The sequence below is a fragment of the Chelonoidis abingdonii genome, chromosome 1 (genome assembly GCF_003597395.2).
Source record: "Chelonoidis abingdonii isolate Lonesome George chromosome 1, CheloAbing_2.0, whole genome shotgun sequence".
NCBI classification, from domain to species: domain Eukaryota; kingdom Metazoa; phylum Chordata; order Testudines; family Testudinidae; genus Chelonoidis; species Chelonoidis abingdonii.
In genome coordinates, this window is record NC_133769.1 from 25,389,305 (window position 1) to 25,404,476 (window position 15,172).

Genomic DNA, 15,172 nt, shown 5'->3' on the forward strand with positions numbered 1-15,172 from the left:
CCTTCCTGCCTTAAGGAAAATCCCCCTCCGCCAAGTCTTTGGTTTGGTTTTTTCCACCTTTATCTGCCAACCCATGCTTTATGAAGGTAAACAGGGGAACTTCAGAGAGAGGAACACAATTAAGCTAAGACACTCTTCCAAAAAGACTTCCAAGTGGCTAGCAATCTCTCTGCCCCCAAGCAGGCAGGGCTCATAGTCTTGTCTCTCCAGTACAGATCCCTTCTGGATCTCTCAGGCAAGGTACTGAGGGATTCAAGAATGGACTCCCCAGAGGCTCTAATCCTATCTACTGTACAGAATCTATAAAAAAAACAGATGGTTCTACATTTCCCTGGATGGCCCCAGCTGGGATATCAGTACGGATCCCTTGGGAGGCCTGTTGTTGAGATGGCAGCAGGGAGAGGAAGCTGGGCCTGACTATCCACCGTTTGCAGTTTGTCTCACTGTCAGCCAATGGCCTCCATTTACTGCCTGAGGAGAGGCAGAAGAAGAGAAGACATCTGAGCTCCTCAGTCAGAACTGTGGCTGCTGACATGGGCTCTAACGATTTAGACACTATTTTCCACCTGAAGCATGGCCCATCTGGCATCACTTCTGTTGTGAAAACAAGGGAGGGGGAGCTGCTTGCCCCTGGAGATGGCTATTTCAATCCTGCCTGACTCCTTTCCCATACAGCAGTGTTTCCCAAACTTGGGATGCCGCTTGTGTAGGGAAAGCCCCTGACGGGCCGGGCCAGTTTGTTTACCTGCCCCGTCTGCAGGTTCTGCCGAACGCGGCTCCCACTGCCTGTGGTTCATTGCTCCAGGCCAATGGGAGCTGGTGGAAGCGGTGGCTCGGCCCAAGCTGCTTCCAGCAGCCCCCATTGGCCTGGAGCAGCAAACCACAGACAGTGGGAGCCACGATCGGTGGAACCTGCGGACGGGGCAGGTAAACAAACCAACCCAGCCTCCCAGAGGCTTTCCCTACACAAGCAGCGTCCCAAGTTTGGGAAACACTGCTGTATGGGGTACAGGAGGACTGAGAGAACTTCAGCTCCGGGAGATGGCTGAGAATTAGTTGGACAATTATTAAGCTAAAGTGTTAATCAGAAATTTGAAATAAAAGCTGAAAGTTTTCCTCATAAAAAAACTGTAGCAGGGATATCTTACTGAGTCACTGGTTGTAAAAAAGGCTGATAAAACTGGAGCGAACTTCAAAGGGCAAGGTGTTCCCCATCTCCCAGTGACTGACAGGTCTGGTTCTGCCCCCTAAGACAATCAGTCTGAAGTGTCCACTGTAATGGATCTGTGGACCTTCGCACCAAGAAACAGTTTAAATTTATGCCCAAAACTCATCAAGCATAATACTTCGTTTTCTTTTTCTTCCATAAAGGAAATATAATAAAGAGAGGCTTGATAGTATACTTACCTGTTTGTATGTTCTCTCTGCTACACATAGCAGAAAAAAGAAAATCCATACAAGGGACACACGGACTACAAAACTTATTATAACCATAGAAAGAACCAGTACATCTCCATTTGATCCAAATGCAATAATATAAAGTTCAGTAGCAGAATGTGTAACTAGTTGTTCCAAATCCTTGGCTTGTGAAAGTCGAAATATAAATGGAGTTAAACCCAGGATTAAAGAGATTATGTTTCCAAAAATCTGGTATCCTATTCCTGGCATGTTGCTGTTCACCTAAAAATGGGAGAAAAAGTTATCCATTTATTATCAGAATTAATCTCATGCCTGTTAGTGTCAACAACTTAGTTATTACTTCAGTTTAACGGCAGTTCAAAAAAAAAAAAGCCATACAAGATGTAAAATACATCTCTACCCCGATATAATGCCACCCGATATAACACGAATTTGGATATAACACGGTAAGATTTTTTGGCTCCCGAGGACAGCGTTATATCGAGATAGAGGTGTATTTATTAAACACCTTCAAAATGTACTGTTATAGAAAAAGTATACTTTGAATATACAAAATACAATGAAACTGAGGTTGAGGAAGGATAGGTAGCCATAGAAACAGGTGAAAATAGTTAATGCACACTGAAAATAAAATTAGTAAATAAATTTAACCTATAAATTATTGTTTTTTTATAAGGAACTAAAACAGATGATAGGCTGAGAGGCAGCTGAGTAATTTTATTAAAAATAAAGACAACAGTGAAATAATATATGTACCAATCAACCTAAAGGCTTTGCTTACATGTTGTAACTTGTTCTCCTCCCTGCATCTGTGTCTTTTTAGAATGTAAGTTCTTTGCAGGGACAATGTCTTCCTAAATGTTTGTACGGCACCTAGCACCATGAAACCCCAATCCTGCCTCGGTTTTTTGGTCTTATCACAATAATAGAGGGCTATATTATCTCTGTGGATAAGGCACATGTGGTTCACCTAAGCGTGTAACTATGTTGCATTCTAATGGCTTGTCCACAGAGGATAATGCTCTCAATACTACTAAAACAAATGAAGGTTCTCTTTAGCTAAAGCTGTGAGAGTCTGGATTTGGTATTGAATTCTATTCTCTCTCTGCTGGTGTCCATATTGGTTGTATTGGTACAGCATATGCAGGGGTAGTCAACAGGCAGACCGCAGGCCAAATCCAGACCACCAGATGCTTTTGAACGGACCCCAAAATCTTTATTTACCGGTTCTTATTATCATTATGGTTATTTTAAAAAAACAAAACAAAACAAAACAAAACCTTCTGGCAGCTGGACCTTGACAAAAAATAACTAACTACCCCTAACACAAGTCTTCTCTTAAGAGGAGAATTTTATTTGGGAACATTTTGGTGCAATCAGACGTAGCATCCATTTTCTTAAAGATTTATTTCATAAAGTAAGCAATATTATTTTCCAACCTTAACTCTAGTTATCAGATATTTATATCTATAGCTGTATTGCTAACATATTTCTAATTTTTGATATTCACATAAAACCCAGAAGTGGAATTGGCTGTTCTTAAGAGTTGGGGGATCAACATTCACAGAATGTTCAAGTGCCTGAAAACAAACCAAATAAAGACTAACAATTAAGCTCACTGTATGGATATATAATAATTCGAATCTAAAATACATGGTTTTAAGATTAGAGATTCAACAACTCTTGTAACCACCGATGATGACAAAATGAAATCAGAATGAGATGTCATGGAGTAAGACTTCTAAAAATATTTGCTGGAGATTATCAAAGAGAAAATCTGCCCAAAACATGATAAATTCTGAGTGCTAATTATAGTTTGCATGGAATAAAAAGAGAAGAATACTCACTCTGTTCATTATCATGCCGCTGATTTCAAGCACTGACATATCAGCTTTCTTGCAATCATTACCCTCCCATACAATGGCGCTTACTTTTTCTAGTCCTGGATTGGAACTATGGAGCCAGGGCAAATGACTCTATAAAAGCAAGGATATTCATTTGTATATAAGTATTGTATAGTTCACCAACAAAATTTACTTCAGTGTCAATACTTCTGCTGACAAAATAAATCACATCAGATTGTGTCTTGAATATTGTTGCAAAGAGCTTTCATGGCTGCAGATCATCACAGAATCAAAAATGCAAGATTGGAAGGGACCTTGAGAAGAATCTAGTCCATCCCCCTGCACTGAGGTGAGACTACGTACACCTAAACTATCCCTAACAGGTGTTTGTCTAACCTGTTCTTAAAAACCTTCAATGACAGGAATTCTACAACTTCACTTGGAAGACTAGTCCAGTACTTCACTATTCTTACAGTTAGAAAGCTTTTCCTAATACCTAATTCTCTCTTGCTGCAGATTAAGCCCATTATTTCTTGTTTTATCTTCAGTGGGTATGGAGAACAATTGTTCACAACCCTCTTTGTAACAGCCCTTAACACATTAGAAGATTATCAGTACCCCAGCCCCCATCAGTCTTCTTTTCAAGACTAAACATGCACAGGTTTGTTTGTTTTTTAACCTTTCCTCACAGGGCCAGTCAGTTTTCACAATTCACCTTCCACAATCGCCTGCATCCCTTCCGGTCGGCATGGTCACAAGTAACCTCAGACTGCTGGGTGTTCGGTATAACATATCTGGGCTACACTATGCAATTCCTCAAGCGCATCCTCAAAAGGAGTGCTTCTAGCCCCCCTGGTGTTTCACCAGGCAGGCTGAGTGGGTGAACGGGAGGTGGAGATATGACAAGCAACCCTGGGGGTGAGTATACAAAGACTCAAACCCTTGAGCTGGGATGAAATGTTTCTTTTCTACCCCCTAGAAGGTGGGTGGGATAGAAGACGGGATTAGCCACAGGGCCTTCACAATCTTTAGGACCCCTTCATATACCAGCAGTTCAACCCATGAAGCGGCTGCCTCCGTTAGAATGTCAAAAAAGTTGTCTGATTGCTCCGCTAATTCCTCCACTTCTGAGCCCAAGTACGAAGCTATCCTTTTAAGCAGGGCTTGGTGCTCTCAAAAGTCATTGGGCAAACTAGCATGTGAGGGTCCCGCTACTGTCTCATCTGGTGACAAGGATGATGACTGCACCACTGTGGAAGGACCTGGGGCACTGTCCTCCATAGGGGAAGGCTCCCTTGTCGTGCACACCTGCTCCTCTATCCCAGCATCAGAGTCTGGGCTGTGCACTGAACTTGGTACTGTCGGTGGAAGGAGTTGCTTCTCTGAAGCTACAAGGGAGGACTGGTGTGAGAAAGGCATCAGCATCGCCAGCATGCACCAGACATTTCAATAAGGCCATCGGGCTGGCCACTGGCCCCTGCAGCCATGCTGGCACCACAGGAGCTGAGACGATCTCCAGCACCCACAGGGGTTGCTGCTGCTGTGGCAAGGGGCTAAAATCTCACTCCAACCCAGAGGAGTCCCTTCCAGTGACCAAGGCAGGGCTGTAAACACCTGGGTCTGGCAGCTGATAGTAAGCGCAGCAGAGCAGTGCCTCAAATAAGGTGATTAGCGCCTCTCCAAGGATTGGTGCCGGGGATGTAGATATTGGTGCTGCAAAGGTGGGTGGTCCTGTGCCAGTGGAGAACAATGCACGGATGGAGACCGGCGCTGGGGCGTCAGCTAGTGGGAGGATGATCAATGCCTCACTGCAGATGATCCGTGCTGCGCTGGTGGAGACCAGGACCGCAGTGCTGGCAACCTGGACCATCTAACTGGAGACCTCAATCATGGAGTCGGGGAGCGCTGCCTCTGCTATGGGGACCAACAGCATTCGGCTGCCCTCTGAGGTGGTCCCATGGCTGACTTGCCCTTAGTGCGGGGAGCCTTAGGAACATTCAACACCGTAGATTCAGCGAGGCCAGCCAGGAGCACCCATGACAGCAGCAGATGGTACAGAACGACTGATAACCACCATCTCATCGCCAATTTACAATGGCATGGCAGACGGTGCAATAGGGATGGTAACCGTCTCTGCTACCTTGCAAAGGCAAATGAATGCTGCTGTGTAGCACTGCAGTACCGCTATGTCAGCAGCATCCAGTACCACATATGGTGAACAGTGCAAAAGGCAAAACGGGCCCCAGGTTGCCATGCTATGGCATCTGCCAGGTCAATCTAGGGAAAATGGGCGCAAGCATGATGATCTGCCGTTGCTTTCACGGAGGAAAGATTGACGTGCATGACATTTACCCAGAATCACCACATGACACGTGTTCTTGCATTGGGAATCTCAACCCAGAATTCCAATGGGCAAGGGAGACTGCGGGAACTATGGGATTAGCTACCCATCAGTGGCAACGCTTTGGGAAATCGATGCTAGCCTCATACAAAATAATATAAGCGTTGCGTGGCCTGCGTGCACTCAACTTTATACAATCTGGTTCGACAAACCTAGTTTATGTAAAAATCGGAATAATCCTGTAGTGCTTAGACATACCAAGACCTTCCTTGCTGCTACCCACTGTGACAGGCTACCCCCAACAAAAGCTCCGCTTGTGCGCATGAGGCCACAGGGTCGCATTTGAGAACACCCTGGCCCTAATGCAACACTTGATACAGTGGCCCCCGCAATCACTCCCTTCTAAAAAAAATTGAGAAATTTAAAAAGAATATCTGAAAAATCATCTCTTATTAGTTCACTTTTGTAATAAAATTACAGCTCATTTTTTTTTTTTTTTTTTTTTTAACTATTTAAAGCTAGATCTTTTTCACAGAATGGCTTTCCTACTATTCATTTGGATTCTTCCTATTGTTAAATGCTACTCACTCACTGGTCAAATCTTCAGTGTTAACAGAAGGCGAATTACATTACTAAAAGGACCTTTAACTTGGTTAGTTGCAGGGACAGAGTGGAGTGGAATTTAAAAACGATATCAAGGATTTTCCTTTTGTTGAGTAAAGCATTATATTCTTTTTTTAAATGCACAAATGAACATTTTCTGTACAAAAATGAACATCTGCAGAAAAGTAAAGATAGCACATCTGGTGTAATACCATTCTATTGTAAATTTATTTATTTTATTCTTGATATGAAATTTAAGTGAAGTGTAACTATAAATAGAACAAAAGCTAGTAAACAATAAAACAAAAAGCTAAACTGCAATCTCCATTTTGATTAACAAATATGCAAATTAAAATATTCAATTTAAATTGGAAAGTTATTTTTTCACAGTTTTTTTTACGTTCTAACACAGCAGCTGAATTTGTTTAAAAATAACTGTTTAGGAACTATATGCAAATCATACAGGAAGCAAAACTACAATATTAATTACAAAACAGAATATATATTTTAGAGAAACTGATGAATTTTAAAAACTTTTAATGCCCATATTTTCTAAATATGCATGTGAATGTATATAATTTTCATTTACAGCCCCATATGTAAACCAAGAATGTCTCTAAAAAGTCCTGTTTGATCTGTGTCTAAGTCAAAGATTAGTTTCCTATGTCTGCACTGCAGTAATGAAGTATAATAGCTCTGATCATCGTCATGTGATTCATGAATTGTATGACTGTCCTACACTTATCTATTAATAGATATTGCCCCTAAAACAAACAAACAAAACCTAAAATTAAAATGTTGAAGTTATGCTGAGTTAGAAGCAAGTTAAAAGCTGTGCTGCCTTATGAGAGTTGTAGTTTGGGTGCTTCATGACCCCCACATTCCCTCTATGGGCTAGGCTCCCTAGCTGGACTACATTTCCCAAGATAAAATGTATCTTGTTTTAAAGGATTTAAATCAGAACTTTGCCACTAATTCAGCATTTAATTTCTGTTATTTTCATTTAATGTAGGTTTCTCTCCCCAGTTCTGACTCTTGAACACTTCATAGAGCTGTTAGGAGTGCAGGTAGCAAGTATTCCTTTAGATAATAAAAATAATTACAGGACACCAACCTGATGAAATGGGTCATCTCTATATTCTTTTTTCACACAAGGATTAACTTGAGGGTTTTCTACATCTGTTTCACTGGTACAGGAAGACCGGCACTCTGCACAGTGCAACAGATCTTCCCACAGCACATCTTCTGTTTCCGATTCAGGCCTTGTACTCTCAGAATCTTGCCTGGAACTTGAACATCGTGAACTGCAACTAGTACCTGATTTAGGGGTATCCTGAAATTAAGATATACACCGGCATTAATTCAGTTTACATATTCCACCCTGTTTATTTAAAGTGCCAATTAGTAAGTTCAACTGTAATAAATCCACACATTAATTTTCCAGTTTCACTGGAAATATAATCATAAACAGTACAAGTATTATTAAGAAGAACTAAAGTTAATCTGTTCAAATTTCACTGTTGTCTTTGTAGGATACAAATAATTATTACACACTACAGTTTAAATATTCCAGTTTACCGCTTCCACATAAGTATTCTAAATGTGAAACAGAAATTGAGGCTTGGGCTACGTACACAGAATTAACATAGAAATATGACTGAGAATCAAGAAACCTTCACAGACTGTCAGGGTTGGAAGGGACCTCAGGAGGTCATCTAGTCCAACCTCCTGCTCAACACAGGACCGATCCCCAACTAAATCCCCAAATGGCCCCCTCAAGGGTTGAATTCACAACCCTGGGTTTAGCAGGCCAATGTTCAAACCACTGAGCTCTCTCTCCCCTTTGTTATTAATTCAGTATTAATCCGCATGCAGTATTCAAGATGCAGACATACCATTGATTTGTAGAGAGGCAATATGATATTTTCTGTCTTATTAGCTATCCCTTTCTTAACGATTCCCAACATTGTTAGCTTTTTTGACTGCCTCCACACACTGAGTGGATGTTTTCAGAGAACTATCCACAATGAGCCCAAGATCTCTTTCTTGAGTGGTAACAGCTAATTTAGACCCCATCATTCTACATGTATAATTGGGATTATGTTTTCCAATGTGGATTACTTTGCATTTATCAATATTGAATTTCATCAGCCATTTTGTTCCCCAGTCCCTATTTTTGAGAGATCCTTCTGTAGCTCTTTGCAGTCTGCCTGGGACTTAACTATCTTGAGTAGTTTTGTATCATCTGTGAATTTTGCCACTGCACTGTTTACCCCTTTTCCCAGATCATTTATGAATATGTTGAATAGGACTGGTCCCACTACAGACCCCTGGGGGACACCACTACTCACCTCTTTCCAGTTTGAAAACTGACCATTTATTCCTACCCTTTATTTCCTACCTTTTAACCAGTTACCAATCCCTGAGAAGCCCTTCTCTCTTATCCCATGATAGCTTACTTTGCTTAAGAGACTTTCGTGAGGGACCTTGTCAAATCTTTCTGAAAATCTAAGTACACTATATCCACTGGATCCCCCTTGTCCACATGCTCGTTGCCCCCCTCAAAGAATTCTAGTAGATTGGGGAGGCATGATTTCCCTTTACAAAAACCATGTTGACTCTTCCCCAACAAATTATGTTCATCTAGGTCTATCACAATTTTGTTCTTTACTATAAAAACAACAAGGACTAACAGATTTATTTGGGCATATGCTTTCGTGGGTAAAAAACCCACTTCTTCAGATGCATGGAGTGAAAATTACAGATGCGGGCATTATTATACTGACACATGAAGAAAAGGGAGTTAACCTCACAAGTGAAGAACCAGTGTTGACAGGGCCAATTCAATCGGGGTGGAGGTAGTCCCACTTCCAATAATTGATGAGGAGGTGTCAATTCCAGGAGAGGACAAGTGGCTTTTGTAGTGAGTAAGCTACTCCAAGTCCCTATTCAAGCCCAAATTAATCATGTTAAATTTGGAAATGAATTTTAGTTCTGCAGTTTCTCTTTGAAGTCTGTTTCTGAAGTCTTTTTGTTTAAGTACAGCTACTTTTAAATCTGTTACAGAATGTCCAGGGAGACTGATGTATTCCACACAAAGATGGACTTTACAAAAACAAGACAAGCCATTTACAATGCACACTTCACTCCCCTACAGAGGAAAAAGGACAGTAAACTATCTAAACTCCTATATGCCACAGGGATGCCACACTTCAAGGAGAAACTGCGGAACTAAAATTCATTTGCAAATTTATCATCATTAATTTGGGTTTAAATCACCTCTGGAGCCCTTTTTAAAAATTGTTGTCACATTAGCTATCCTCCAATCATTTGGTACAGAAGTTGATTTAAATAATAGGTTAAAGACTACAGTTAATAGTTCTGCAAATTTCACATTTGAGTTCCTTCAGAGCTCTTGGGTGAATACCATGTGGTCCTGGTGACTTATTACTGTTTAGTGTATCAGTTTGTTCCAAAACCTCCTCTAACAACACCTCAATCTGGGACAGTTCCTCAGATTTGTCACCTAAAAAAATGAATCTTGCTACCATGGTATTGGAGAAGACCAATCTTCCCTGAATGGAAGAATGAAATGTCAATAATGCTGCCAGATGCACTTTCAATAAACTTAACATAAGCCCCAATGACTGAAGATGCTGCAGGTACTCCAAAATGTACTGAATAGAGGCCACTGTTGACTGGATTCCACAGGCTAATGACCACACTGAAAATCACTTCCATTTCACTGGAACAGGCCATCCTGGTGATTTCCACTGTTAAGGACGACTTTAACAGTCAAACACTACTCTCCTTCCTCATTTACAAACAGTAGAGCCCCATTTATCTGAGCCACCATTATCTGGCTCTCCGTGTTAACCGAATCACCAGCTGCCTGAGGCTAATAGCAACGGGGCTTGGGTAGTTAGCTCTGGGTGGCTGGTGGTTCGGTTAACACAGAAAGCCAGATAATGGAGTCCTGGATAAACGGGATTCTACTGTATAACAATAAAACATTATGTTCAGCTGAGACCTATATATATTGTGGCTATGAAAACTGAAGGTCAGTGTTCCATTTTAATAGTAGAAAAATGCAGATTTTCATTATTATTTTTTTTAAAAAAAGAGAGAGAATTTTGGATTTTTAATCAAGTAAAACTAGAATCCCTGGTTCTGAGTGACCAGGTTGGGACAGGAGGAAACAGTATGGGAGGCTGGATACACAGTGCAAGAAGGTCAGAGAGCCAGCACTGTTTCAGCCACACTGGGGTAATGAGAAAAAGCTTGACCCGATCCAGCTTGAGTTTAAGGATGAGCTCAGGGATGACTGGACTGAGAGAAAGACGTACAAGAGAGCTAACCACCAGCTTGGACTGAGGCCTCCTTGAAAACAGAACAGATGACATTTCCTGTCGTCCCTTGCAGCAAACAGGTTGATTGTTGGGATGCTCCAAGCTATGAAGATGACCCAGAGACGCTTGTTTTCAGGGACCACTCATGATTCAGGGAAAAATACCTGCTGAGATAGTCTGTGAGATGATTCTGAACCCCCAGGTAAGCCAACAGCTATTGGAGTGATGTTCTTCACAATGCAGAACTGCCACAGCCTAATCACATCTAGGCAGAGCAACCTGGAGTGTGCCCCCAGCCTTGTTTGTTCACATAGTACGTTGTGGTAGCATTATCAGTAAATATGTGGCTCACTGAATCTCAAATATCGTCCCCAAAAGCATGACATGCATTCTTGATGGCCCAACGCTTTAGCACATTGGTATGGAGTGAGGCCTCCTGCTCTAACTACAGTCTCTGTACATTCAGCGACCACAGCTCTGTCAGCAAGACTACCAGGGAAGCATCAGTAACAACCAACTTGGTTGGTGAAGGCCAAACAAAAGGAATGCTTTGGCAAACATTCTCTGGATGAATCCACCACTGTAAGGAGCCCAGAATCACCAGAGGAACATGAACCAGTCTGTCTAGAGCAGTGTTTCCCAAACTTGGGACGCCGCTTGTTTAGGGAAAGCCGCTGGCGGGCCGGGCTGGTTTCTTTACCTGCTGCGTCCGCAGATCTGGCCTATCACGGCTCCCATTGGCATAAACAAGAGGCATCCCAAGATTGGGAAACACGGGTTTAGAGGATGAAAAATAGGATGGTAGATTGTCCTGAGCTACTTTTGAAAAGGGCAAAGGCACAGCCTTGGAAACTGGACCACCTGCATGCAAGACGACATGTAGCCCAAGAGCCTCAGACATGTCCACACTGACATGGAAGGCTGAGACAGGAGACCGACGCAAAGAGGATAAATTACCTGAAAATGGTCTGTTGGCAGAAATGTTTTTGATGTTGAGGAATTTAATATAGCCCCAATAAACTTGATTTTTTGAGTGGGAGTCAAAGTTGACTTTTCAGTGCTTAAGATGAAGCCTCAGATGGTCAAGAAAGCATATGTGGCACTGATGTGAGCAAGAACTTCCTCTCTGGTTTTGCCCCTCAGTCAACAGTCATCCAGATATGGGAAGATGTAAATTCCTTCTCCTAATATTTACTGTAACAGTGACCATGCATTTGGTAAAAAACGGGGGACGAGAGAGGCTGAATGGAAACACTGTACTGTAAGAGGTGTTCCGCCAAGATGAATTGAAGGAGTTTTCTAAATCACTGCATGAAAAGTAGGCATCCTGAAGATTCAGAGCACCAAAGGCCAGTTGTCTGAGACACACAGGGAGAATACAGTACTCCTTACTAATGTTGTAGTTATGTTCCTGAAAAATGCAACCTTAAATGAAATGATGTTACACAAATCCAATTTCCCCATTAAAAATTTATGTAAATGGGGGGGGGGGTAGGTTCCAGAATTTTTTTTTTACGCCAGACAAAAGGCATTATACACATTTTAAACAAGCAATTAATACTAACAATTCACTACTACTGAGTATGAAGCTTGGTTGAGGTGGGACTCAGAGTGGAAGAGGATGGATTGTCTGGCTGTTTCCTCTTGCTGTTCTTTGCAAGCGCAAGCACAGGCACTGACTTTGCCGGGGCACGCGGGCTCAATCCTTGGCCCATCCACTCCATCCCTTTCCCCCCAAGCCCCATCCTTGACCTGCCTCTCTCCCCCCACCTCCTCCCCCCTTTGCACACTGGATCCTTGCTCCTCGCTCCTCTCCCCTCCCTTCTGAATGCTGCAAGCCAGCCGACTGCCTGGGCAGGAGGCAGGGGAGGGAGAGGGGAGGCATGCGAAGTCCTCGCTCCCCCCACTCCCTCCTGCCCAGGGTAATCAACGGGTTTGCAGCGTTTAGGAGGCAGGAGCAAGAACTTGGCGCACAGGATTGCTCATTTCCATGCACTTAGCTGAAGGCGGCACGGAAGCCAATGTGATCCAGAGGGCCTTAGCCACTTTAAGGAGAGCACCTGTCCCAGGTCAGATGGCTGCAAGACATCCACTAATTTGTGGGTGCTCTCTTGGAAAAACTCCACTAGGATACTGAGGGAAGCAGCTACACACTCCAAAAAGTCTTGGTACACCTTAAAATTCTTCAGTATAGAAAAGCGGCACAGAATCATCCAGAGATGGAGAGACCCTTAAGTGAACCAAAGCAGGATCCTGTTCCAGGGCTGATGACTCCAGAGGCTTCACAAGGAGGAATTCTGGTGCCTGGGCCTGCGGCGGATCGATGGCCACCACTGCAGATTGGCCGTTGATCTTGCCTTCAAGCGAGAAGAAGAGCGGGATCTATGCAACTGAGGAGCATCTCACAGATTCCATGGAGGTTACTGGCATAGATAAGGCATTGATGGCCAGTAGGCATGAGGCCAGCGGCCTCAATCCCAGCCACGAGATGAGTGCCAATCCTACTACCCAGAACGGTCCATCAACAACCTGCAAGGCTGGTCAGGTGATGGAGAAAGGGAGGATGATGACCTTGACTCAGATGCCAAGGAGCCTTGGGATTCTGGGGATGAGTGGGCCGAGACCAGAGGGAGTGAGTAACCAGTCTGACTCAGAAAAAAGCCGGAAGCAGTACTGCAGATGGAAGTTGTACCATTGGTACTGACCATGCTGATACTGGAAGCGGTGACAATTGTGAAGTCAGTAGTAGTACCGGAGTGTTTGGTGGTACTAACGTCAAGGGCGGTGAAAGCTGCCCTGGAAGCATTTGCAGTGCCAACTGTAGCATTTCTGAGGAGATTCCCAATACTGAGGTCCCCTGTACTGATCATGGTACCATCCCTATTTCTACAACCTGTGGAAAGGGAACATTTGGGTGCAGTGACAACAGATCAGAGGGTTCAGCAGATTGTTCAGTCAATCGGGCTATAGATGACGCAGACCTGGCAAAGTTCTCGGACAAAGAAGACGTCTAGACCCAAAAGCAGAAGTGGTCTGTAGCTGCCTGGTACTCTGCCAACATGGAAACAGTTGGTACCAGCATCTCCCTCATTGGTACTGGACTCAACGGATGCCCAGGGGCCAGAAGCAGAGTTAATGATAAAAAGAGTTTCTGATCTGCTCAGTTGATACTGGGAAAGAATAAGAGATACTCATGCCATCCCGCATGCTGCACCAACTCTGTGCCAGTCCATACCTTCCATGGGGAAGACAGAAGAGTCACCCTGAGACCTGGAGTGGCCTCAATTGATGTTATGCAACTTTTTCCTTGGTGCAGTCAATGGGGAATACTTTCTCCATTTCTTCAGAGAAGCACCTTCTCTGGAACATGAAGCAGCAGCACTCTCAGAAGCAGAGGGTGATCTTGGACCCGAGGCCTGCTTCAGTACGGAGGCCCTCCACATAGCCTATTCAAGCACGTGATGTTTCAGGTGAAGGTCCTGAGCCACTTGAGTCCATTTTTTGAACAATCTGCAGATCGCACAATGCCCTTTAAACATGGGCCTCGCCAAGACAGAGAGGTGGGAATCATCGTTGGAAATTGCTGTCTCATATGAAGGACAATGTTTAAACCCAGTGAGAGAATTACCAAGGAAAATAAACTAATATGACTAAGGACAAGGCTATACTTGCGCGTTAGAGCGCATTAAAGCAGCCCAGTGCACTCTAACTCACGATGCGTCCACACTGGCAAGGCATGTAGAGTGCTCTGACTCCACGGCTAGAGCGCTCCTGATACTCCACCTCGGCGAGTGGAATAATGTTTGATGCGCCCCCACTGGAGTGCTGAAGCGCCAGTGTGGACACTCTGGTCTGTTAATGCGCTCTGATCAGCCTCCAGAAGTGTCCCACAATGCCTGTTCTAGCCACTCTGGTCATCACTTTGAACTCTACTGCCCTGCCCTCAGGTGACCAACTGTCAGACCCATCCTTTAAATGCTCTGGGAATTTTGAAAATCCCCTTCCTGTTTGTTCAGCCAGGCATGGAGTGCTCTCAGCACATCTTTCCAGGTGACCATGCCTCCACATGCCAGGCGAGCCTCAGTATGGAGCAGTGGCGAGGTGCTGGACCTCATCAGTGTTTGGGGGGAGGAAGTTGTCCAGTCCCACCTGCGCTCCAGCCACAGTAATCATGATACCTTCAGGCAGGCATTAAGGGACATGATGGAAAGGGGCCATGACCAGGACGCACTGCAGTGCAGGGTTAAAGTGACGGAGCTGGGAAATGCGTACTGCAAAGCCCGTGAGGCAAACTGCTGCCCCCGTGACCTGCCATTTCTCCCAAAGAGCTGGATGCGATACTTGGAGGTGACCCCACTTCACTCTGAGTACCACCATGGACACTTCAGAGCCCACTTCAACAAGGCAGGAGGAGGAGGAGCAGCAGCAAAGCGGGAGCAAGAGTGCTGAGGCGGAGGAAGACGCCCCAGAATCCCTAGATGCCTGAAGCCAGGAGATGTTTTCGAGCCAGGAGGAAGGTAGCCAGTCGCAGCAGCCAATGCTTGGGGAAGGACAAGGACCAGAGGAGGTTCCACTAAGTGGCTTTTATTTTGGGAAGGAAGTTATTCAGTGCAGGC

At 44.0% G+C, this 15,172-nt stretch overlaps 1 protein-coding gene across 3 annotated transcripts in view; it reads right to left on the reverse strand.

Annotated features, from left to right (window-relative positions):
* PHTF2 (putative homeodomain transcription factor 2) overlaps positions 1–15,172 on the reverse strand; it is a 211,564-nt gene that overhangs the window by 36,562 nt on the left and 159,830 nt on the right. For all 3 annotated transcript variants that reach the window (XM_075064450.1, XM_075064465.1, XM_075064461.1), the window contains 3 exons: positions 7,322–7,540; positions 3,267–3,395; positions 1,408–1,680 (listed from right to left, as the gene is read on the reverse strand). In XM_075064450.1, the coding sequence (XP_074920551.1) occupies positions 1,408–1,680; positions 3,267–3,395; positions 7,322–7,540 (621 nt within the window). The remainder of the gene's footprint in view (positions 1–1,407; positions 1,681–3,266; positions 3,396–7,321; positions 7,541–15,172) is intronic.